The 25,929-nt window shown below is 40.8% G+C and overlaps 1 protein-coding gene across 2 annotated transcripts; it reads right to left on the reverse strand.

The window, feature by feature from the left end:
* Window positions 1-926: 926 nt before the first annotated feature.
* Window positions 927-13,341, reverse strand: LOC107859401 (endonuclease MutS2). 2 transcript variants are annotated; one of them, XM_047406952.1, is made up of 6 exons: window positions 12,600-13,341; window positions 11,212-11,516; window positions 10,583-10,728; window positions 9,893-10,417; window positions 8,539-8,988; window positions 927-1,298 (listed from the first exon to the last, which is right to left on the reverse strand). In XM_047406952.1, exons 1-6 carry the CDS (start codon window positions 13,088-13,090, stop codon window positions 978-980), a joined length of 2,238 nt encoding a protein of 745 aa, XP_047262908.1. In that variant the 5' UTR covers window positions 13,091-13,341; the 3' UTR covers window positions 927-977. The 2 variants fall into 2 exon arrangements, with proteins under 2 accessions (XP_047262908.1, XP_047262907.1); XM_047406951.1 differs by having other exon boundaries at window positions 10,583-11,516.
* Between the last annotated feature and the right edge of the window lie 12,588 nt (window positions 13,342-25,929).

Here is a 25,929-nt window from a genome sequence, read left to right on the forward strand (position 1 = left end):
TTCATTCGGTCACTTTTATTTATCGGTTGTATTAATTTTTAAAATTAAATTAAATTAATATTTAAATTTAAATATATAAAAATTATAATATTTTTATGTTAAAATAATAAAAAATATAATTTAAAATATTGATCAAAATTTAAATAGTTTTAACTAGGTGACAAATACAAGTAAGTTTTAATTTTAAATTAGGCATATATTGGACAGATACAGAAGGCTGAAGTAAGCAGTATGTGACTTTACGCACTTCGAGAAGCAGGCAAAATTGGACTCTTCTGGATAATTCATCCCATTTTTCTTTTAAACCCAAAATGATTTATCTAGGCAAATGAACAAGTCTTAGAAACGACGCTATAATAATAATAATAATGCTTTGGGTCCTTTTCAAGCTTTCATTTCATCCAGTGATCGAATTAGTTGAGCCTTTTTTTTCCACATGGAGGTGGACGTGAGGATGGAATCTTTCATCCATAATTTTCTGATAATTGACTAATGGGGAAGAGTTGAGAAGATAATGCAATTAACGGTTGAGACATTAGCTGGAAATAATAGGCTAATTAATCTGTGGGACGGAACAGAAGGCACAAAACCATTTATAGAAAACAATGGTTTTGTTGGGTTTTTTTTTGGTGGGGGCTGAAAGTTAACCCACAAACCAGCTTGGCATAAACTTGTAATAAAATCTAGTACTCCTAAATATCCCTCTTATGTTTAAAAATTGTCTTTTTCTCCAATCTTCTTTTTTTTTTAGGTGGTCTACTACACACTTCACACCCCTTGGGCGGCTGCTCTTACCCGAACTCCGCATGAACTATGGAATGCTTTGTGCATTGATTTGCTCGTTGGTGATCGGACCAACTTATGTGGTCCAGAATCATGAGTGGTGAACCTTCTTACCAAAAATAGAGCAAATAAACGCACGAGGATGATCTCTTAGAAAATTTGAGTGTATTACCTTTACTTAGGTCCAACTATGTTCATTTGATATAAGCAACTGTACAGCCATAATTCATAGGACTTTCCTGTTCAAACTTAACAACACGAGGATGGTCTCTTAGTAATTTAAGTGCAGATTCCTTAAGGACCCCAGTGCCCATCCCATGAATTACAAAAAGAACAGAATTAGGAGCTCTTGAATCAATGGCCATGTTTAGCTGGAGGGAAGCATCCTCTGCCCGCAGGCCACGCAAGTCTATTGTGTTTTTAGATGTCTGCACCACAGCGCCAAAAGAATCCTGCTGATTTTTGCTTGCTTCAGAAAGACTTCGAAGGTCCCTAAGATTCCTGATCTGCTGAACCTACATCATTGATCATGATTAACTTGGTTTTCATTCCCCATTTTTATAGCAAGTGATGGAAAGCAAAACATGAGTAGTATATCAGATACGTGTGAAACGCAACCAATTCACACAAGAATCTCCCAAAGATACTCGTCTGTCTTTACTGAAGCACGCACAACTCCATTCAGTTATCTAAACTGGGACTATAAGTTCCAAAGTCAGAAATGTACACTTAGAAAAAACAGTCTCACGTGCATATGATTGAAAGCAATTTGGGTCACTCTCTCAATTGAATATTTGAGAATTTAGGCTTTGTAGCATTAGAAGTAGAGCCGTCAATATGGGCCTGCAATTTGATGGAGTTGGGTTTCAGTTTTTGCAGCCCATTTAAGAACAGGGCTTTCTAGCCCGGTCCGAATAAGCCCGTGGCCTGTGGGACTTGAGCAACGTGGGTTGGGCTAAACTGTGGGCCGGCCCGTAAGTCAAATACATGCAACTATTTAGATTGCTTATTAGTATTTTTATTTGGTTCGGCGGATATCATGTCAAAAGTTATTTAATTTCGCTATTAGGAATATTTTTTGGAGTGTTGGAGACTTGATTAACAAGTATTAACACTATGTAATATTGTTTAGTAATATTTATGTTTATTAACATTCTAAAATTAAATTATAAAACATTATTTTTTAAAAAGTGGGCTGGCCCGTGAGGCCTGCAGCCCAAAGAGTAATGGTGTGGGCTTGATGTTTTTTGACCCATCGGCCCCGACAAACTCAAAGCCTGTATGGGCTGGACCGACCCGTATTGACAGCTCTAATTAGAAGTTCTCTACATTTCCTGGTGGTGTATAAATCTCTATAAGGCTAAGAGACTCGTAGTACTGGAGGTAAAGTAATTATATAACAACATGACTAAACCTCAGTCCCAAGTAATTGTATCAGGTATATGGATCTTCTTGTGACGCCTCGCGTCACTACCCATTAAATTCCTCACGTTTTGGGCATGTTTCCGAGCATTTCGGGTGCGTTCCCGAGCTTGACGGAGCTCCCGCAACGCCAATTGATGTAGCAAACGTTCCAGCACCTTTAGGAGGTCAAATTACACGCATGGGACACATTAATGAGGCTTTGGAGCCTTGTCCAGCTGCTGGACAGAAAAAGGAGCAACATAACAGTGGCATCTCACAAAGTTGCATAGCTTGTATGGCCAAATATGGAAAGGTTGACTAGCATTAGCATTTTTGTAGTCACTTGTATAGGTCCTTTTCTTGCATTTATCGAGTCCTTTGACTTTGGGACTTTAAATATAGCTTGTAAGCCCTCTTGGACATCATCCATAAGACTCATAGAGTTAGAGAAATATACCAGAAAATTGGCTCTTCGGGCCTCCCAAAACATTGTCTTCCTTTATTGTTTTCCGTTACGTGTTTGTGTGAATGTTCATAGATTCTTGGGGACTGTTTTAGCACGGTTTAGGACTGAGTTTAGCATTGATCTTGAGAGTGTTAAGCTGTCCGCACGCGGCTAAAAATAGGCCCGTGACAAGTGGTATCAGAGCAGCACTTTGAACATGGCATACGACAGCGATGAGGAGGTTCACGGTGGAGATAATTTGGCCAAGACGAAGACCAAGAAGCGTGATAAGAGTAGGAACAAGGATGAGACTCAAATTCCAACAAGTGAGGCTGTTACAAACGTTAAAGATGGCGAGGGTTCTGCATCCGGCTCTCTTGATGAGAGAATCGTTAGCACGGAGGCTGGTTTGGCAGTTTTAGGCCATCGTTTCAAGACCCTTGAGTCCAACGTTAGCACCCTTGAGGCGGCAGCTCTTGAAGGGCTGGACGAAGTCAAAGCCGACTTGTCCGAGCAAAGTGAAGAGCACAAGGAGGGGCTGACTAACTTGGAACTCAAAATCACGGAAGCGTTATCGGCACTACACGAGGAGTTTGAGTCAAAACTGTCCGCGGTGATGTTGGGGCAGTCCGCTTTGCAGGAAGAAGTTGCTGATTTGAAGCAACAACTGGAAGCAGCCCATTTTCAAGGAAATCATGGTTCCGTGACTTCAACTGGAAGCAACCCATTTTCAAGGAAATCATGGTTCCGTGACTTCAACTGGAAGCAGCCCGTTTTCAAGGAAATCATAGTTCCGTGACTTAACATGATGTTCGTATTGAGGCGCCTAAACCCAATGTGTTTAAGGGTGAGAGGAATGCTCAAGAAGTTGAGAACTTCATATGGCAATTGGAGTCATACTTTGAGCATGTCAAAGTTGTTGACGGGGCAACGAGGATCCGGATTGCAACCATGTACTTTAGTGACGTTGCAATGTTGTGGTGGCGTAGGAAAAAGGTGGACATGGAGAAGGGTCTTTGCACCATTGTTGATTGGGATCAGTTTAAGGATGAATTGAAGGAACAATTCTTTCCTCAAAATGTTGTCGATGAAGCCCGACGAAAATTGAGAGAACTTAAGCAAACTTCCTCAATCCACAACTATGTGAGGGAGTTTACAAAACTCTCACTGCTTGTAACAAGTTTCAGCAGTGAGGACTTGTTGTTTTTCTTCTTGGATGGCCTCCAAAATTGGGCCAGAGACGTAATGTCAAGACCGTGGATGAGGCCATTAAGGTGGCGGAATCCTTGACTGATTTTCATGCCGATTATGCCAAGGCGAAGGATAATCGGAACAAGCCTGTTGCTGCCAAGGGAGATCGTGGAGATAAGGGCAAAGACAAGTTTGTTCCCAACAAAAATCGCGATTTCAAAGACGAACGCAACCAGCCATCGTCGTTTCGCAAGAACTACGAGGAGAAGAAGAAAGGTGTAGCTAACCACGATAGCGGCTGCTACCTTTGCGGGGATACGTCTCACTTTGCGAGATCTTGTCCTTCATTGAGTAAGCTGGGAGCAATGATTGCAGCAACACGGAAGGAGCAAGCTAGTGCGCAAGCCGGGGGTTCCGGGGAGCAAGAAGCACAAGCTACCAATCCAGAGAAAGAAAAAGGACAAGCTATGGGTTTGTTCAACCATATGACGCTTGCAGCTCTTGCTGTAAAGAAGCATAGCGTTAGACCTCGAGTGTCATTATTTGTTGATGGGGAAGTGAATGGCCGAGCAGTCCGCATTATGGTGGACACCGGAGCAACGCATAACTTTGTTACGAAGGAAAAGGCCAAAGAACTTGGCCTTGCGTTCGTGACCAGCGATTCGATGTTGAAGACCGTTAATTGTCTCCCTACCAATGTCAATAGTCTCGCTCCTCGGGTGAGTCTCACCTTGGGAGGTAGGAAGGGAGAAACGGATTTTTCGACTGTCCCGATGGATATCTTTGATATTGTTTTGGGGCTGGACTTTTGGTATGAGATTAATGCGTTTATTTCGCCACGTCTCAACCAGTTAGCCATTTGTGATGTGGGTGGTTCTTGCATTGTTCCACTTATTCGTGTCGCTCAAAGTGGCACACGTTTGTCGGCGATGCAGCTTGTTAAAGGTTTCAAGAAAGGGGAACCAACCTTTCTTGATACATTGATGGAGATTGTGGGTTGCCAAGAAGCTGAATTATTGCCTTCATGTGTGCAACGTGTTCTTGAAGAGAACAAGGATGTAATGCCGGAGGAGCTGCCCAAACGATTACCTCCACGAAGGGAAGTTGATCACCAAATTGAGTTGGTTCCCGGGGTGAAGCCACCAGCTATGACCCCGTATTGAATGTCGCCTCCGGAACTTGAAGAACTAAGGAAACAACTCAAGGAGTTGCTGGAATCAGGTCACATCCGTCCATCGAAGGCACCCTTTGGAGCTCAGGTTTTGTTCCAAAAGAAGAAGGAAGGGACGTTGTGGTTGTGTATTGATTACCGTGCTCTTAACAAAGTCATGGTGAAAAACAAATATCCCATTCCTTTGATTGCTGATTTGTTTGATCGCTTGGGGCAAGCCAAAGTATTCACAAAGATGGATTTGAGGAAGGGCTATTATCAAGTTCGCATAGCCGAAAGAAATGAAGCCAAGACGACTTGTGTGACTCGTTACGGGTCCTTTGAGTGGCTGATCATGCCTTTTGGATTAACCAACGCACCAGCCACGTTTTGCACCCTAATGAACAAGATTTTCCAGCCATACTTGGATCGATTCGTGGTCATATACTTGGACGACCTTGTTGTTTATAGTAGCTCAATGGAGGAGCACGTTAGACACCTTCAACTAGTGTTTAATGTGCTGCGAGAAAATGAGCTATGCGTCAAGAGAGAGAAGTGCACGTTTTCTCAGCTAAAGGTGAAATTCTTGGGCCATACAATCAGTCAAGGGCAGATTCGGATGGATAGCGACAAGGTTGAAGCAATTCGGGATTGGGAAGCTTCAACGAAGGTTCCCGAATTAAGGTCCTTCCTTGGCCTTGCCAATTATTACCGGAGATTTATTCTTGGATACTCGGATATTGCAGCTCCACTCACAGATTTATTGAAGAAGAACCGTGTTTGGGAGTGGAATAGTTTGTGTCAAGAAGCATTCGACAACCTCAAGGCAGCCATCATCAAAGAACCGGTTTTGGCTTTATCGGATTTCACGAAACTGTTTGAGGTGCAAACGGATGCATCCGATTTTGCTATTGGTGGTGTCCTAATGCAAGAGGGCCACCCGATAGCATTCGAAAGTAGAAAATTGAACGATGCGGAGCGGCGCTATACAGTCCACGAAAGGGAGATGACGGCCATTGTCCATTGCCTAAGGACATGGCGTCATTATTTGTTGGGAGCTCACTTCATCGTTAAGACGGACAATGTAGCGACCAGCTACTTCCAATCCCAAAAGAAACTCTCGCCAAAGCAGGCTCGATGGCAAGATTTCTTGGCGGAATTTGATTACTCATTGGAGTATAAACCGGGGAAAGCAAACGTTGTGGCCGACGCGTTAAGTGGCAAGGCTATTTTGGCAACACTTTTGAGTACTACCAGCTGTAGCTGTAGCATACTGGAAACTATCAAAGAGAGGATGGAACATGATCCCGTTGCCAAACAACTTATTGCGTTGGCCCGCCAAGGCAAGACCCAAAAGTTTTGGGAAGAGGAGGGACTGTTGTACACCACCGGAAGGCGAGTGTATGTGCCTAGATGGAAAAATCTTAGGCGTTTGTTGATCAAGGAAGGCCATGACACGACGTGGGCTGGTCATCCGGGGCAGAAACGCACTATGGCGTTATTAGAAGCTGCTTATTATTGGCCTCGAATGAGGGACGATGTCAAGGTGTATGTCCGCACTTGCCTTGTTTGCCAACAAGACAAGGTAGAGCACAAGGCACCTGGAGGATTACTTGAGCCGCTGCCCGTCGCGGAGAAGCCATGGGATAGCGTAACCATGGATTTTATTACATGTTTGCCAAACTCGGAAGGTTTTGGCATGATCATGGTGGTCGTAGATCATTTTTCAAAGTATGCAACTTTCACGGCTGCCACGTCTAGTTGCAAAGCCAAGGAGGCAGCCCGGTTGTTTCTAAAGGATGTTGTAAAACTTTGGGGCGTGCCTAGGCACATCATTAGCGACCGAGACCTTCGGTTTACGGGTGCATTTTGGAAGGAGCTGTTCAGCTTATTGGGCTCCGAATTGCACTTTTCGACCAGCTATCATCCGCAAACCGACGGACAAACGGAGCGGGTAAATGGGCTTCTCGAGTGCTACTTGAGGCACCTTGTTAGTGCCAACCAAAAAGATTGGGCAAAGTTGCTTGATACGGTCCAATTCTCATACAACTTGCAGCGAAGTGAGGCTACGGGATGTAGCCCATTTGAACTCGTTATGGGGCAGCAACCAAACACACCGCATTCCTTGCCGGTTAATGCCGGAATGCAAAATCCAGGTGCTTATCATATGGCCAAGGCTTGGGAGGAGCAAGTCGACATGGCGAGGTCATATCTTGATAAAGCAGCCCATAAAATGAAGAAATTTGCTGATCGCAAGCGACGTCCAGTCCACCATCGGATTGGAGACAAAGTGATGGTCAAGCTCAATCCGAGGCAATTCAAGTCATTGAGAAGTGTCAATCAAAGTCTAATCCGACGGTATGAGGGGCCTTTTGAGATTGTTTCCAAGGTGGGAAAAATCTCGTACAAGCTGGATAAGCCTTCTCATTTAAAGATTTACACCGTCTTCCATGCGAGTCAATTAAAACCGTACTTTGAAGACAAGGAAGACGTGGAACGGGGTAAGTCTAGCCGGGCTCACATCTTCATGATGCCCGCTGCCACGGATAAGCAAATTGAGGAAATCATTGATCATCAATTGGTTCGAGGCAAGGGTTGGGGCAATTCGAGTGCCCAATTCCTAGTCCATTGGAAGGGCCAGTCGCCGGAGGAGGCATCGTGGGAAAAATATGAGGACTTGTGGCAGTTCAAGGAACAAGTCCACAGATATTTGCAGCTATATGGCGCCCCGGTCGTCACCAAATCAGGTGGGGGAGAGTGTGACGCCCCGCGTCACTACCCATTAAATTCCTCACGTTTTGGGCATGTTTCCGAGCATTTTGGGTGCGTTTCCGAGCTTGACGGGGCTCCCGCAACGCCAATTGATGTAGCAAACGTTCCAGCACCTTTGGGAGGTCAAATTACAAGCATGGGTCACATTAATGAGGCTTTGGAGCCTTGTGCTGCTGGACAGAAAAGGGAGCAACATAACAGTGGCATCTCACAAAGTTGCATGGCTTGCATGGCCAAATATGGAAAGGTTGACTAGCATTTTTGTAGTCACTTGTATAGGTTCTTGCATTTATTGTGTCCCTTGACTTTTGGGACTTTAAATATAGCTTGTAAGCCCTCTTGGGCATCATCTATAAAACTCATAGAGTTAAAGAAATATACCAGAAAATTGGCTCTTCGAGCCTCCCAAAACATTGTCTTCCTTTATTGTTTTCCCTTAAGTGTTTGTGTGAATGTTCATAGATTCTTGGGGACTGTTTAGCACGGTTTAGGACTGAGTTTAGCATCGATCTTGAGAGTGTTAAGCTGTCCGCACGCGGCTAAAAATAGGCCCGTGACATTCCTCTTCCATTATTTCCTAATTTTCGCTAGGTTTGCATGGATGTCAAGAGATTGTAGGTCTTTAGAAACAACCTCCTTTTCAGTCTTCCTTGTTCTGTGGAACACCTTAAATCGCCATGGTCTTACTCCTACCAGTCCCTAAGTCTATGTGTGTGTGTGTCTATTATATGCATGTTTAGTTTTTATTTCAAACAAAAAAGAGAGAAGAAAGAACCCAATTGAGTTTGCAAACCTGGGTTTTCAAGTGAGCTGCACTGGAAGAAGCATCAGGGGGGATGGGTCTTATACTGCGTCTGTCCACTCGGACTCTGATTTTTCCATATTGAACAAGGATATTGTCATCATCTCCAGGTTCCTCAACCACAGTGGCTAACTTATTTCCAAACGCCTTCACATATACTTGTTCACCAACCTGTGGTGTGTAAAGGCTCTGGCCTATTTCTCTGACAAGAGAATCTTTACTAGGCTGATGAGCTTCAATTATCGATGCAATAGCAGCTTCCGCTTTTTTTACAAGTGTATTAATATCGTCAGCACTTGCATTTCTGAGTTGGCTCTCAAACCGCTGTACTATAGTTTGGATCTCATTTTTCACAGTATTCACTTCCTGTTGGATTTCATGTGTTTGCCTTGATTTGAGGGCTCCTTCACGTTCATCAAGATCTTGTGTTTCATTATTGATCTTTATTGCATGAAAAAAAATGAAAATAGTGTTACTGAAGATTATAGGAAATCTGGATAAGGGTTAACAATATTGCAGAGGTCGTTCAACAACATCTCCCCAAAACAAATCTAACGTCTCAAGTCTGCATACACGGATGATTTGCTAATATTTCAAGTGAGTTAAACCAGAAATATTTACTCTGAAGTTATAAACCATGTGGATTAGAGTTTACTAATACGGTAATACCCCAACAGGCAACAACAAAATAGAATCTGCAATAACACAGATCTAAAAGCATGTCTAGAAACTGAATTAATGACAGTTCAGAAGTTAATACGAAAATAATTGAAAAGAACCCTCATAGCTGGGTTCAAGACAACAAGCAAAGAGAATGGAGGGAGAAAGATAATTCATAGCATCTGAGGAAACTGAATGACAGTATGCAACTTCATCTTGACTCTGCTGTAGATAATGACCGATTTTCATATGGAGGATCATATAGAAAAGATGAACAGCCACATATCAGAATATACGCAGTTAACTCAACATTGACCTTCGGTGATCTTTAGGAAACAAACTAGGTCTGGAAGATCAAGAAACCACCTGGATATGATAACTTTTTGAATTGTCATATTAGCCACAAGTTTTTACTCTCAGATGGATGGTATTTCATGAGAAGGTTCAGGTCTAGTCCTTTCCTCCCGCTCAGCATTCTGTTTCCTTTTTTCCCTCTCTTAATATAGGACTCTGCCACCTCTAGGAGGCTTTGTTTGAAAAAAGGAAAACATAATTCAAACATCAAATTGTCCAACTCCACGATTCAGTCAATCACTTGGCATTTACTGTAAGTTCATTGAGTTTGTACAGCGGATATATGAATGGGATTATGGACTAAATCACAAGAAAAGTATCAGAAAGATACCTCATTATAAATATTCATAATGTCTGAATGAAGAGAAGCAGCTTCCATTGCTTGAGATTCTAGTCCGTCTCTTTCTTCAAGTAGTGACCGATAAAGTAAGCCCTTCTGCTCCTGTTGCTTGTCTGGTGTTAATTTGTTCACCCATAATACTGCTTGCTCAATTATTCTTTCATCAAAGCCCATTGATTTTGCAATATTTAAGGCATTTGATTCTCCCATGCTTCCCCAGAGAATCCGATAGGTAGGCTGTAGAGTCTCCAAGGAAAACTCTGTTGCTGCTGTTTCAAACCGACTGTCCTTTTCTTTTAAGCGAGTTAAATCTGCATAGTGGGTAGTTACAACAGCTAAATTGACCCTGTCCTTGAGATATTGCAGTATGCTTTCTGAAAGTGCTACACCTTCTGAAGGATCAGTGCCACTTCCAATTTCATCGATAAGAACTAGAGATTCTCTAGAAGCGACTTCTAGAATCTCACAAAGCCGTGAAATGTGCCCACTAAAGGTTGACAAACTTTGTTCCAGAGACTTCAGCAGGCAAAATATAAAATTTCAATTTGTAAGATAGATGGTGCAGAAAAAACAAAACAAGACAATGAAGAAGGGTAGGAAATTTCTACTGGATAAGGTTAATAAAGATATACAGCTGAGATGGATGGTGGGGCAAGAAGGAAGTATAACAAAACCAAGTACCTGTTGGTCTCCAATGTCTGCCAGAATGAGATCAAACCATGGAAGCCGTGGTTGATTTTGGGCAGGCAAATACATGCCAGCCTTCAACATCATAGAAGCCAGTCCTAGGGTCTTCATTGAAGCCGTTTTACCTCCGGTGTTAGGGCCTGAGATGACAACAACCTTTGTTCCATGACCTATTTTAATATCAATGGGCACAGGGAAATGTGCATGAGGTTTTGTTTCAAAATTCATAACACCATTTCCTTGATCCAAACCAGGTAATCTTGGGGGCGCATTAGTGGACAAGTTTCTCAAGGAGGACTCAAGAAGCAAAGGATGTTGTATCCCTTCCACATTTATAGATAAACATTCAGGTTGGGATATGTTACAATCTCTTGAACTTAAAGCTGGACAGACACCACCCGTCCACTGAGCATGAGCAGCTCTTGCAAATGCAAGATCAATTTCCACTATTTTATCTAACAAGCGTTTTATTTTCATATTAGATTCCGCTATTTCAGATGTAAGCAAACTCAAAATTGTTTGCTCCTCAACCCTTTCAGAACTTGAAAGTTTAACTTCCATGTTGTTTAACTCAACTGCCTCTTTAGGTTCCATGAAGTATGTAGATCCACTACTGCTCTTACCTAGGATTACAGCATTGGGAAGCAAAGATCTATGCGAAGCACTGATAGCAACACACATTCTTGAACGGCGCTCGGTCACTAAAGGCCTGTCAAATCCTCCACCTTGAAAAACTCGAGTTGATATTTTCTTCAACAATGATTCTAGATTATCCATGTTCCTCTTTCTCTCAGACCTTATAATTTCCAAATCTTCACTAGCTCTGTCAAGGATTACTGAAAAGCTGCAATCAATACAGAATTCTATTTTTTGCTCCAATTCCACAAGATAATCACAACTGTGAAGAATTTCCTTCAGAGGAGAGTACCTGTTTGGAGATAATTAGACATTCTAATGAAACTGCTCAATACTATTTAAATGGCACTTCATGAGAATCCATCACTACCATATGGGACATGCTTCGCCATTTTGAGTTAACTGCAATTTGGAGTAGGAAGGCATTCTCAGAGGAACAGCAAATAAAGGGAAAGCACACTCAAGGGGAATTCATCTTTGAAAACCTGCATTCTTAATAATCTTTCGAAGTGCAACACAGCATTGTGTAAATTCAACACAGGAATGAGAGGGAAGATATCTATAAGACTGTATTTACCACTTTCTACAGTTCTTCTGGAAAAGTTCGCATTCCAATATTCATCAGATAAACTATCTTTCACCTCTTACTTTATAGTAATTTAGTTCCCCAGATAGATAGCCAGCAACCTTTTTGATATATTTTTGGATAGAAACTTCAGCAATTTGACAGTTCTTTTGACCCAAATCCAGAACTATTGTCAATTCTAGCACAACTATGAAATCAGTCGGAAACAAAATGTTACTCACTGTTATCTTAAGGCTTTTGAGCTAAGAATAACTGTTCTTACAGATAAATTAACATGCTAAAGCCCGACTGTAGAGACAAGTTTTGCTTTTGAATCATTTGCCCATAGACTAGCTGCTCCCAGATTTAAATTTCAATTTGCTTGAATCTCGTGGAATCACCTTATCTTCTAAAATCAGAGGTTTTTTACACATCACAGTTAGTGCTGTCAAAGCCGCCCTTAAACCCTGAAGCGAGAATCTAAACATGTTAAGACATGCTTTTCTTTGCCAATGAGCCTCTCTAAAGAGCTCACACTAAACAATTGACATTTCACTTTATCATTACATTTTTTCAATTTTCTTTTTTACATATATTTGTTATTCAGGATAATAATTACCAGTCTTGAACTAAAATATACATTCACGCTTTTTTCGAAGCTGCACTTTTCACTTCTAATAACACTGATTACACTTATACATTCAAGTCGCAAAAAAGAATAATCCAACACCAAGTAACTTCACTTCAACGTAGAACAAACAAACAAAATAACGCAAATAGTTAAGTAGAATACTAAATACAGCAATATACCTTTCAGAAAAGTCACCCTGCGAGGCAATCTCCTCCAACTGTTGAAGTAAAAATCTCGCCGCAGCCAATGTCCGTTTCACAGCGCAAAGTTCACCAATAGAGAGTATTCCTCCAGCAACGGAAGCATCAACGATGGATGAAACATCCTGAATTCCGGTAAAATCCAACGGCCGAGGAACTGCCACGGCGGCGGAGGTCTGAGAGAGGAGTTTCCTACTCTCATCGGGAGTTCTCCCCACCGGAATCCGAGCAGATTCTGCTGCATCGAATCCCATGGAAGTGGAAGTGAAGGAAGAGAGCTGCTGACAGAGTGCGGGCCATTCTAGAAGCTCCAGGGTTTCGGATTGTAGTGACTCGGCGAGTTTGAGTCTGTGAGTTGACTCGGATGAGAAGCGGATGGAGAAACGAGTTGTACGGCGGTTGATGTGAAGGATAGGAAGATGAAGGGTGAAGATATTGTTGATTTTGCAGCTGCAGGTGAAGAGATTCATTGAAGAATTATTGAATTTTTTGCTGAGTTAATGGTGCGTTATCCAGACTCCAGTTACTCTGAAAATGGAGGGAAGGGTGAGTTTGGATCTGCTGTGTCTAGGTACACGGCAGTACTGTGAGCTGCCTATCGTTTTTCTCCCTTCGAGTTTGATGAAGTGAATGAACTGATTGATCATTCAAGCTGATAGTATTGTCAATAAAGTTTTTTTGCAAGACAATTTTAGTGGTTCAATTGAAAATTTTAGTTGAAGGACAAAAATTAAAGATCAAAATGCAATTAAGCGGCTGACTAATCTTTTTTTTTGTCTTTTTTTAAATTTTAGCCTTGTATTTCAAATTGTAATAGAAAAACACTTTATGTACCTTAATTATTTGCATCGTAATATTAATTTATTATAATTAAACGATGTGAAAATGTATATTAATTAATTAAAATTATATGGTAGAATATATGTGTTGGACAATAAAATTTTCGAGATCGAAAATAAATAATCTAGATAAGAAAAATACTACAACAATCGATTTATTGATTTCAATAAGTGAGTGTTACAATCTCTATTCCTCTGATTCGCCTTTTCAACTATCAATTCAAGGGCTTCAAGCTTGATCTTGAACTTGACGGACTTGATCTTGACTTGTGCTTGAATCCAAGGGTTTGGTAGCTTGTTCTTGAATCTTGCGGTCTTGATCTTGAACTTGAACTTGATTTGAAGACTTGATGAGCTTGATCTCAACTTGTACTTGAATTCAAGGTTCTTTGAGCTTGTTCTTGAATCTTGAAGTCTTGATCTTGAAGCTTGAACTTTGTTCTTGAATCTTGAACTCTTAATCTTGAAACCTTGAGCTTGTTCTTGAACCTTGAACTCTTGATCTTAAGTTTGGAGAAATCTGCCGCTTTGATCTACGAGTTCTCTCTTGCTTCTTGTTAAACTTGTTCCTCCCTTTTCTAAATTATGAGGCCCCTATTTATAGTTATAGAAAGCAGAGAGTCATGATAAACATGAACTTTCTTTGACCAATCAGATTTAAGTGGCATGACATTTTTTACAGGCTTTTCATTTACTGCATCATTTTGACACGTGGCGTGGTCCCATTGATTCATTCACTTGACTTGGCTTGCCACGTCATTTGACATGTAGCATCAAATTGAGCTTCTAGCATATGATGACATCTTGGGCTTACTAAAGTGGGCTCAGTCATTTGTAGTCCAAATTAATATGATGACATCTTGGGCTTGATAAAGTGGGATAATCATTTTTAACCCAAATTAATGGACTAGCTCAATTAAAAGAATTTGACTTTAATTAAACCCACACGTATTTGGATTTAAATAATTAATCCAATTAGATTAATCCACAATATTTATTTAGGATTAATATATTTTAATTTTAATATTATCTAAATTTTATACAGATAAAATTTTATTGCTTACAAAAAATGTCCCTACTTCAAGACTTGTCAAGATATTTAAATATTTATAGACTAGTCTTGAAGTACCCATTTATAATTTAATTGGGATCAATAAGCTTTACTGCATGCATGTGAATCGTGCCATGCTTAGGATTGTATGCAGTACAAAAAAAAATGTTTTCTAGAAAACCGTGATGACTATTTATATTTTAATGCTCCCTTATAATTTTGAAGAACATAATCTCAGCAGCCACCTTTCTTTTTCTTTTAAATTTGTACCTTACTAATTATAAGCATTTTTATATAGGAAATCATCATGCCTTAAAGATGTGCACTTTCAACATATATGTTTTTTCTTAAAAAAAATCATTTGGTTAATCATTATGTCTCCTTCCCCATCATATACTTAATACCGTAAAGCCCAATTATTCCTTGCAAAAATCACGGGCTAGTGATTATCTTTTAAACCATGCAGAGGTAATAAGATAATTTCCTTAAGGTTTAGGATCTGCATATCACCGCTTCAACAGGTTGTGTTTGAGTAAAATTTGTATTCTGCTGCAGCCGCCTTTACTAGTCCTAGAATCTTAGTTGGATTATATTAATTCCTTTCGACTCAAACTAGGAATCTTAACATTCATCGCCTCTATACACCTATAAATACCCCATGCTATTCATTGTTTGCATCATATTCTGTAGCATTCTCGGCAGCAACCTTGTGGTGCATTGAAATCAATACAAGGTAATTTCTTTTTTTTTTTTTTTTTAACAGCTTATGCACGACTTATATTTCTCGCCCAAATAATATCTTCCATGCAAAGACGATAACCACATGGTGCGAAGGGATGACTACTCGTCCCCGCCATAAGAAAGGTAATTTCACGATAATCTTATGGCAAAAGATAAAAGGTAACTTCATGGTAGTCGCACAGTAAAGGTAAAAGATAAAGGTAACTTCATGGTAGTCTTATGGCAAAGGTAAAAAGTAAAGGTAACTTCACGGTAGTCTTACGGCGTATCGGGATAACTATTCGTTCCCGCCATAAGAAAAGGTAAAAGGTAGCTTTATGGTAATCTTATAGTGCATCGGGATGACTTGGTCAAGATTCTTTTGTACCTATTGTTGTACGCCATAAATTTAACCCTTCTTTTCTTTGCAGTTCGAAGATATGGTGATTTTCAGACACTATACCTCCCCTTCCACCGGCTCCAAGTATCTTATAGTCGAAACTGAAGATGGGGCCCAACAGACTCGACTTTTGACTCACACTCTATTGACTGGTCGGTATGCAAGTTCGTGGCCTCCTCTCAAGAATCCATTCTCCATGACGAACTGGACTTCGGTGCAAACCCCCAAATTCTGATCAGTCATTCAAGTTGTTCTCTCTTCAAGCGCCAGATCGTCATCATGCGACTATCCAAATTCCGATCAGTCATTCAAGTTGTTCTTTCTTCAAGTGCCAGATCATCATCATGCGAACATCGCAACTCCACTCCCCAGTTTGGGCCGTCTTATAGCTTTAAGAGAGATACATTGGGGAGCCGCAATGACACTTGAGGGAGAGTATCATCACATCCCTGGGTATTGGGAGTGAACAAAAGATATATTTGATAGGAGCCAGGAGACTTTGAGCAAGGTACATATTTATGATGCCGTTTATGCATAGGTTTTTACCTATGATCGTAACTCAGATATATTCCAAGCATTTTGTGAAGCTTGATGCCCCAAGATAAATACACTTCTCACGTTTGTTGGGGAATTATCTATTTCTCTATGGGATTTGCATGTTCTTGGAGGCTTGCAATTTCAAGGTGTCCTGTATGAAGAGGTAGTGCCTGAGGCCAAAGAACTTACAGGTTTAGATGCAAAGAAGGTAAGGTACATTTCTCGAACTTGTGAGTACTTATTTGCGGCCTTTCATATTCTGCGGGATGCTAGCCAACAAGTATCATTCAGGGATTGGATAACATTCTGGTGCAAAAAACCTTCAAAGTACAGCCCTGCACCACCAAGGCAGGAAAAGAAAATTGCTCACCCTGAATTGACTCACAACCCTAGCGGGGTTTTGCCTGATACGCTAAGGTGGTCACATGCTGAAGAGAAGGTATTTTCTTCTCTTAGGGTGAACCGCGATAAAAAAGATGATATATATTTGGCAGTTTTCTTGTCTTGTTGGTTGTGCACTTTTGTTTTTTCAAGTATGCAAGGTGACTTCATTCGCCCTGGGACTTTCAAGATGGCATGCATGATGGCGAGTGGGAGGAAGGTCGTCCTTGCAATATCGGTTCTGGCTAGCATTTATAGTGGACTAAACAAGATATCTTCTTCAGCGCGACTCGATCAAATCAAGGTTTGTTTTCCTATCCACTATGTGTATGGTTGGACTGCTCATTATTTCAAGACTTATTATTCATTTTCCAATGGGCCATCCGTCCCTACTATGATTGTATACTTCGGAGAGGGCGGTGCAAAGTATTTTGACAAAAATGATGTAAGAAAGTGTATCTATATTGGGAAGAGTGCGGTTTGGACTTCTATCATGCAGGATAAAATGCATCCTTACTTTTATGTGGATACTGAGAATGCCCCAGCATTGGAGATGAGCTATTTTATAAGTATTCGTTTCAGCTTTCTCACACTTAGATGCAGAAACTCATTTATCATTGAGCCATATAGTCCACACTGCTTCAGTCAACAGTTTGGATTTTATTAGAATATTCTGGGCATCATGAAGAATGACATTCGTACTGCCTCTTTATACAAAGGACTAACATTAAGCCGATCATCCTCATGAGCAAATTTTCCTTCCATTTCGCCTAATATAGGCGAGTTCTTCGGAACCGACTATCAGACTTGGTGGAAAAAGACTCATGGGGATTTCCTTGGTCATCACCTACAGACTTTAGTCGACATCAATGGGTCGACTACCGTCATGCATTTAGGGAATTCTGATGAAGTACCTACAAATGAGGCCCTTATCACTGATGCTCCTCCTTCGAATGCCAAGTTGCCAAATCAATATGAAAATAAGAGATCTCACATGCCTCCGTCGATATACAAGGGTAAGACTCCTACTCAAACTACTTATTTCTCTAAAAGTCTTTCCCAAGATGAAAGTGAGTAGTAGCAGAGACCGCTACTGTAAAAGAGTAAAGGTACATTTCGACAATGCAAAAGATATTAGTCTACCGATGGTTGAAATTCATGATGACACGGATATTCCTTTGAGGACTATATCAGCTCTTGTCAAGGAGGTATGGTTAAGACATCTATTTTACCAAGTGTATCTTCATGACCCCCTTTTTTATTAATCCCTTTTTTTGTTTTTATGCAGCCGACCAATGTTACAGCCCTGCAGTGTGAAGGGTCACATGATAGTGATGAGTTTATATCTGGTCCAGATCTGATGGAACCACCTTCCACAGTTAAAATAGAAGAAGGGCGAACTTCTATTTCTTGTAACAAGGTTAAAGAAACCTTGGATTCTGACATCTGTAAGCCCCCATTAGCCATTATGTCGGCATTTGATAGAAAGAAGGTCGTCTTAGATGCTTAGAAAAACTATATCTCCTCTTTTTGAACCGTTATTCAAGGTAATCTTTCAAAGTGCGATGTTGATTGAGCTTCTTCCCTTGAAGATAAAGTTCAGGTAATCATCAAGGAGATGGATTGTAAGGACATGGATATTTCCCCATTGAGAAAGTTGTTGCACGACTTCTTTAACCTTGCTACTTCATATAACCAAGCACGATCGATGCTTCATGACATAAATGAGAAAGATGCAAGAGAAGAATTATTCTATGTGGTGGGGGAACGTCTCACATATGCCATGCTTGAAGAAGACGAGAAGGTTAAAGCATCATCCTCCATTAGGAAATCACTACAAAACATGAAGAAGAAAAAAGAATTATGTAGAAAGGCACAGGCTTTGGAGCGTCTTTTAGAGGAAGTCTAGAATGAAGCCAAAGAAGCAAAGCTAGAGTCTTCTGTTGCACCCAAGGAATTCGATGCAAGCTTTGACGCAGGCTTATCAAATGGTGTAGATCAGAAGAAAGAGCGTCTGGAAGTTATGCGCCAAGACTTAATCAATTACAAGTTATGTCTAGATTAAACTTAAGAGATGTTTCTTTCTCTTCAAACTCTTGTCGCATTATTTTAGCCTTTTATTGAGTAGTTGGATCTATTAGTTGTAATAGAAACTCTATTGCACTTCTCTTAATATTTCTTTTGAATTTCAACTTCAAGAATTGCTTGCTTATTTTGATATGTTTATGTTGTAGTACTAAACTCTGGCTTTCTCCTCAAATTTGTTGACTATTGGCTTCGTATTTTTCTCACAACCGGTTTAGACTTGAGACCTTTGTTTGGAAGCCTTAAGATCAAGGCCTTCAACTTGTGGTTGGTGGATTTGTGCTCCAAACTGCAGGCTTTGGGTATTCCAAATCCTATTAAAAGAACTTCTTTTCTTCTTTGTGGGTTGCCTCCATTGAGCCAAAAGTATTTGTCATAAGTCTAAGGCCTAATCAAGATGCATGCAGGCTCAACTTTTATATGGCGGATCAAGCAGGGACATGTATTTTTTTTTAAACTTATGTAACTGAACTCAGAATAAAATTTCAAGCGTCTACGTACCTCAATGAAGAGGATCAAGTCACAACGTAGTTCTGGGGTGAGTGTTTTTTTTTAGCTGTTCACAATTTATACTCTTGCAGACCAGGAGTGGACATGCAGTTTATACTCGTGTCTTAAGGAGTGTCATCTTTCTTCAAAGATAGTACTTCTTTAAGAACTTGGCATTGATGGGGCCATTCCTCACGCCATCTGCATCGACAAACTTGTAAGCACTATTTGAATATGCCTCTTGTACAATATATGGTTCATCCCACTTCGGGGTGAATTTTCCCCCGGACTTATGAGAAGTGATAATGGGTCTTCTTACTGCAAGGACTTGATTTCCAACTTGGAAGCACCTCAAGCGAACCCTTTTGTTGAAAGAACGAGATAGCTGGGCTTGGTAACATTCAAGATTTTGTTGAGCCTCCAGTCTCCTCTCATCAAGAGTTTCTAACTCCGCTAGATGCAACTTAGCATTTTCTTCATCAATGAGCCCTTCTTGAATAGCCAGTCTCAAAGAAGGTATTTGACGCTCAAGTGGAAGGACTACTTCAACTCCAAAAGCAAGTGAATATGGGGTTGCTTGCATCGGTGTACGGTAAGTTGTCTTATATGCCCATAAAGCTTCTTCCATTCGCTCATACCAGTCTCATTTGGACTTGGATACGACCTTCTTCAACAAATTGCATAAAGTCTTATTGAATGCTTCGGCTAGACCATTGGCAGTAGCATAGTACATAGAAAACTTGCGCTGCTTGAAACCAAAGAGATCATAAATTTTGTTCATCAGCTTGTTATCAAAAGACTTTCCATTGTAAGTTATTATGTACTGAGGAATTCCAAAGCGGTAGATGATGTTCACTCAGATGAAATTTGCAACATTTTCCTTCTTTACTTCCTTGAGAGCAACAACTTCAGCCCATTTTGAGAAGTAATCTGTTGCGACCAAGATGTATAAGTGTCCACCAGAAGATTTTGGTAGTGGACCAACAACATCCATTCCCCAAGCATTGAATGGCCAAGATGCTACAGTTGGGTGTAGTACCTCTGGAGGTTGATGTATGAAATTTGCATGGAATTGGTAAGCTTTGCATTTTCTAGCATAGACCAAGCAATCTTTCACCATCGTTGGCCAATAATATCCAATTATTTTAATGTGAAAATGGAGCTTTGGTCCAGACTGATGTGATCCACAAACTCCCGAGTGCGCTTCTTACAAAGCTTAAATTATTTCTTCCTCTCCCAAACACCGTAAGATTACTCCTTCAAATGATCTTCGGTACAGTGTATCTTTATAATAAAGAAAGCGAGGTGCATGACGATGAATGTCGGTCCTTCTCCTTAGATCTTCTGAAAGTATCCCATAACACAAGTAGTCAATGATAGGTTATCGTCAATCTTTCTTTACAGCTTCAGACACAGCAACGAGGAATTCAACTTTACTTTCTTCATCCTCAGTTGATGGCGGTACTACCCATGCTTGGTGGATAGTGACTTACGTCTGATTTCAGCTTGCTTATTTTCTTTCCTTGGCACATGCTTGAGGGTTAATTCCTCAAGCCATCCCATCAACTTTTGTGCATATTCATGATATGGTCTTAACTCAGGCTTCCGAACTTCATAGCTTCCCAACAGCTGCTTTATCACCAATTGGGAGTCACCAAAAACTTGTAATTACAGTTACTTAATGTCGACAGCCATCTCTAGTCCAAGTATGAGCGCTTCATACTCAGCAATATTATTGGAGCAATGATTCGTCAAGGTAAAAGAGTAAGAGATGACCTCTTCTTGTAGAGTGACTAACACTACGCCAGCACCAGCTCCATCTCGATGTGCAGCACCATCAAAGTACATCTTCCATGGGGATCTAACTTCAACAGCCATTGCATCTTCATCAGGAAGTTCATTGCTCAGTTCCTAGTCATCAGGTATTGGGTGATCTGCCAAGAAGTCAGCCAATGTTTGTCCTTTTACAGCCTTTTGGGGGATGTACACAATTTCAAACTGCTGAAATTGGAGGTATCACCTTACAAGTCGGTCACTGGGGACTGGTTTCGACATCACAAACTTAATGGGATTTGCCTTGGACACAAGATGAACAACGTGAGCTTGAAAGTAGTGTTTCATCTTTTGGATAGAGAAAGCCAATACCAGACATAACTTTTCGATCGGAGAATATTTCAGCTCATTTGGTGTCATTATTTTGCTCAAATAGTACAGAGAGTTTTCTTTGCCTTCACTATTTTCTTGAGCCAATAGTGCTCCGACTGACCTTTCTTGTGCCGCGATATAGAGTATCAGTGGTTTCCATGGTATGGGTGTCGCAAGAACTGGTGGCTTCATTAAGTATGATTTGATACTCTCAAAGGCATTACTACAAACTTGGTCCCATTCGAAGGGAGTGTCCTTCTTCATAAGATGGCTAAATGGTTGACATTTTCCGGCCAAGTTTGAAATGAACCTCCTTAAATATGCTAGCCTTACTTGAAGGTTTTTAACTCATGAATGTTTCGAGGCTCGGGCATCTTTAAATTTGCATCGACCTTGGCTTGATCAATTTCAATTCCTTGGTGTCGCACAATGAAGCCAAGAAACTTTTCGAAAGTAACTCCGAAGGCACACTTCAATGGATTCATCCTACGTTCATATCTTCAAAGTAACTGGAACACTATTCTTAGGTCTTTTAAGTGGTCATCTCTCTTTCTTGACTTCACCACTAGATTATCCACGTAGTATTCAACATTCTTGTGGAGTAGGCCGTCAAAGATATTTTGCATAGCTCTTTCATAAGTGGCGCCAGCATTCTTCAAACCAAAAGTTATCACCTTATAGCAATAAATACCTTTGGGCGTACGAAATGCAGTGAGCTTTTCATTTTTTGGCGCCATGTGGATTTGGCTGTAATCGGATGAACCATCCATGAAGGACATTGCCTCATAACCAGTGGTGGCATCAATCATCAACTCTGGTATGGGGATTAGGAAATCATCCTTAGGACATGCATTGTTAAGATCTCAAAAGTCGACACAAACTTGAATTTAGCCATTCTTCTTCCGTACTGGAACAATACTTAAAATTCACGTGGGATATTTGACTTCACAAATAAATCCAACTTCAATGAGTTTGTTGACTTCATTTTCAATCAGTGGAACCAAGTCTGGCCTAAAGTGCCTTTGAGCTTGCTTAACAGGACGAGCACCATTCTTGACCACCAACTGATGGACTGCTACTTTTGGATCTAAGCCAAGCATTTCCTTTTAAATCCAAACGAAGACATCCATATATTCTTTGAGTATATTCATATACGTGATTTGTTCCCCCATCTCTAGAAAATCACTCAGGTAACTTGGTCTTGGGTCTTCATCAGTTCTAAGGTTAACTTCTTTCAAGGGATCTATTGTGGCCTTCACTCCTTCCAGTTAAGATGGAGCATCTCCAACATCTTCCTCCTCTTGTGGATCATCATCGTTGATGGATATGTGGTGACACTAGAAAGTATCTTCCATTTCTTCATCAACCTTTATTTGAGATGAGGCCTCATTCTCATTCTAGGCCGTAACATGATATGAAGAGCCAACACTTTCTTTATCTTCCTCATATTCCTTGGTATAAAGCACAGTATGAGCTTTTGATTTTTAGCACCTTGTTGCATGAAACTACCTGTTTCATCTGTCGCTTCATTCTAGAAGGAATCAAACTTTGAAAATCCTTCTGAATCTTAGGCGAGGAGTGCACTGTCATATTTTGATGACTTCTCCGACGCTTGTTACTTTTCTTCTTATTTAGAGGACCCAACCTCTCAAATATAGAAGTTCTTGCGGTTGATTCTCGAAGTCGGTCAAAGACAGAAGGCCTTTTGTAGGATGCGGTAGACTCCTCTTCTACAGTGATGTAGTTACTAACCGCCCTTCTTATGGAGATGCGAATTGAAAGTGGCTGTGTGTATCCTAGGCCTTCATGTGCCTGCTTTGTTGTACCTTCCAACAGAAGTTTACCTAACCTTGATGGCTCATTAGGATTATATCCAGCCTTTACAAATAACTTATATGTATTTGGGTCGAAGCCCTCCTTTGTCCGCTTCGTAGGGAGTTTTATATCTTGTGGCGGATTTTAAGCCACAACTAGCCTTGAGGATGGATTTATTGTGTCAATCTTCCTAATAGGTAAAGTTATCCCATTTAGCATATTATTTTGGGCATCAGATGGGTGATCTTTCTCTTTCTTTACCTCTGGCATTTAGCGAAGAACAGGAGTTGCCTTCTTTTTTATAGGAGCGACGCTTTCTTCATTTGAAATGGAGAGAGGCTTCTTGGTGGAGACCTTTTCAACAGTCACCACGGCCTTCTTAGATGCAAGATTATCACACTTGGTCTTGGTGACATCATCAACCTTTTTCTCATCCACAACATGCTTCTTTAAGTAGAATTTTACATCGGCAAAATGTGACTCAGCTTCAGTGAATGGCTTCTCATCGGCAACTATATTTCTTTCCACTCCGCCTTCGAGGTGCCTCAAGCATTGATAGTAAGAGGACGAGATAATTTTTTCCCGTGCACCCAAGGCCTACCAAGCAATATATTGTATGAAGTTTTGGCATCGATTGCATACATCAATGGGTTTGACTGAAAATCATCCATACGAATCCCCAACTTGATACATCCCATGGCCCTCTGGCCCCCTTGGTTGAAGCCTTGGATCATTATACAACTTTCGTCCAGTTCGATAGTAGCGATGACAAGTTCTTTCATCGTGCGGATAGGCAGTATGTTGACTCCATACCCCTCATCTATCAATATTCTATTGATCTTCTTTCCTAGAATTTAACCCACCATGTATAAGGGACGGTTATGTAGGGCCTCACCAAGCAGAAAATTGTTATTTATGAATGTGATTTTTGTATCACACACATGTGCCTCTTCGCCAAAAGTTTCAGCAAGCTTTTCGGAAGGTGAAGGAATCTCCATGGGTATATTCTTACCCTTTGCCCCCTCTTTGGCGGTATTAAAACAAGACGCCTCAAGGTTGACTTGGGCAGTTTTTACATGAAACCAACTCGGTAAGAATTCTTCTAAAGTCTCCGGACGCTGAGGTTTTTGGCGGTAAAGCTCTGTCACCCTCGTCTTCTTTGGGAATTCAACCAACTTTTGTTTCCTTGGTTTATTTACCATTCTCCTTCTGGTTGGCTGCTCGAATGACTCCTTTCACAGACTCCTCCTCCTGTGTCTGCGTCTCGTCACCAGAGTCTAATCTTCATCATTGCCTTCGTCAACTGAAGACCTGTCAGGCTCTAATATTTTCTCATTATACTCTTCGACACATATTTGGACTGGGTAGAGTGAGCCAAAAGTAATAGAGATTTTATGAGAACTGGCCGTCTCATCGTCGAAGAAGATCTTCTTCTCTTTTGCCAGTTGCATGACTTTATCTTTAAAGACAAAACACTTTTTCAGAGGATGACTTACGAGCCTATGATATTTGCAATAATTAGGGTCATTGGTTCTTCCAGCTTCGTTGGGACGCTTCATCTCTGGGAGTTCAATGAGCCTATGCTCAAAAAGTTCATCAAAAATCTCAGCAACATGATAATCAAGGAAGAGATACTCTTTTTCTTGCATCTCCTTTAAAGTTTTCTGATTTGTACGTGCTCCAGAAGTCTTCACACTTTGCTTCTTGCTTACCTTTGTGGTGACCTTCACAGGAGACACATCAACATTCATGGACTCCTTTTTTTCATTTTTGGGAACAAACTTGCCCCATCTTTTGGGTTCCTGCTTTTCCTTTCCCCTTCGAGGGTCATGAATAAGCGCTCCTTCCTTTCCAGCAGAAGACATGCTCAAATCCATATCGTGAGCATGAGTAGCTAAGTCTTCGAAGGATTTTGGTTTAATTCCTTGCAAGATGTAGAGAAGCCCCCAGTGCATTCCTTAGACGCACATCTCTATTGCAGAAGCTTCACTGAGCCTATCTTTCCAGTTTAGACTCGCATTTCTCCATCAATTGATGAAGTTGATGATTGGCTCATCCTTTCTTTGTCGAGTATTTATGAGCTCTATCATGCTTACTGTACGCCTTGTGCTATAAAACCGATTTAGGAATTCGTGTTCCAATTGCTTTCAACTATCGATAGAGTTAGGCTCGAGGTCCGTATACCAATCAAAGGCATTTTCCTTTAGGGAATGAACAAACTGTTTGACAAGATAGTCACCATAAGTTCCAGCATTATTACATGTCTCAACAAAGTGTGTGAAATGTTGTTTCGGATTACCTTTGCCCTCAAATTATTGAAATTTGGGGGGATTGACAGCCAGCAAGAATTTTGAGGCTATCTATTCTCGCAGTGTAGGGCTTAGCATACGCAAGGGAAGACTTGGTGACAACATCATACTTGTCTTTGAGGATCCCTTCAATAAATTCCCTCAATTGCCCAATCGGGATCATTCCTTCAACAGAAACTTACACCTCTTTAGTCGGTGGTGTTTATTTCACAGGATTTTCTATCTCATGAACCTCTGGAGCTTTTTCCAGTGCATGGATAGATTCTCCGTCTATCAAGCCTTCCACCCTATCTATTATCTTATCAATCCTAGCCTCTTGATTCTGAACATAGTTGGTCAGGCCTTTAATTGCCTTTGTCAGATTCGCAAGCTGCTCTTCCATAGATGAGGCATCAGTTACCATAGCCTGCATGATCACCGGAGACGTCGGAGAGTAACATGGATTATCGCGTAGGTTGATCTTCGAAGTGCTTAACTTATGTGGTGTAAGTTGAGATGACGCATTTGTTGAACAACCATCGCTCTTTGCGCCAGAGGA

This window comes from Capsicum annuum, chromosome 2 (assembly GCF_002878395.1).
Source record: "Capsicum annuum cultivar UCD-10X-F1 chromosome 2, UCD10Xv1.1, whole genome shotgun sequence".
In the NCBI taxonomy this organism is placed as follows: domain Eukaryota; kingdom Viridiplantae; phylum Streptophyta; class Magnoliopsida; order Solanales; family Solanaceae; genus Capsicum; species Capsicum annuum.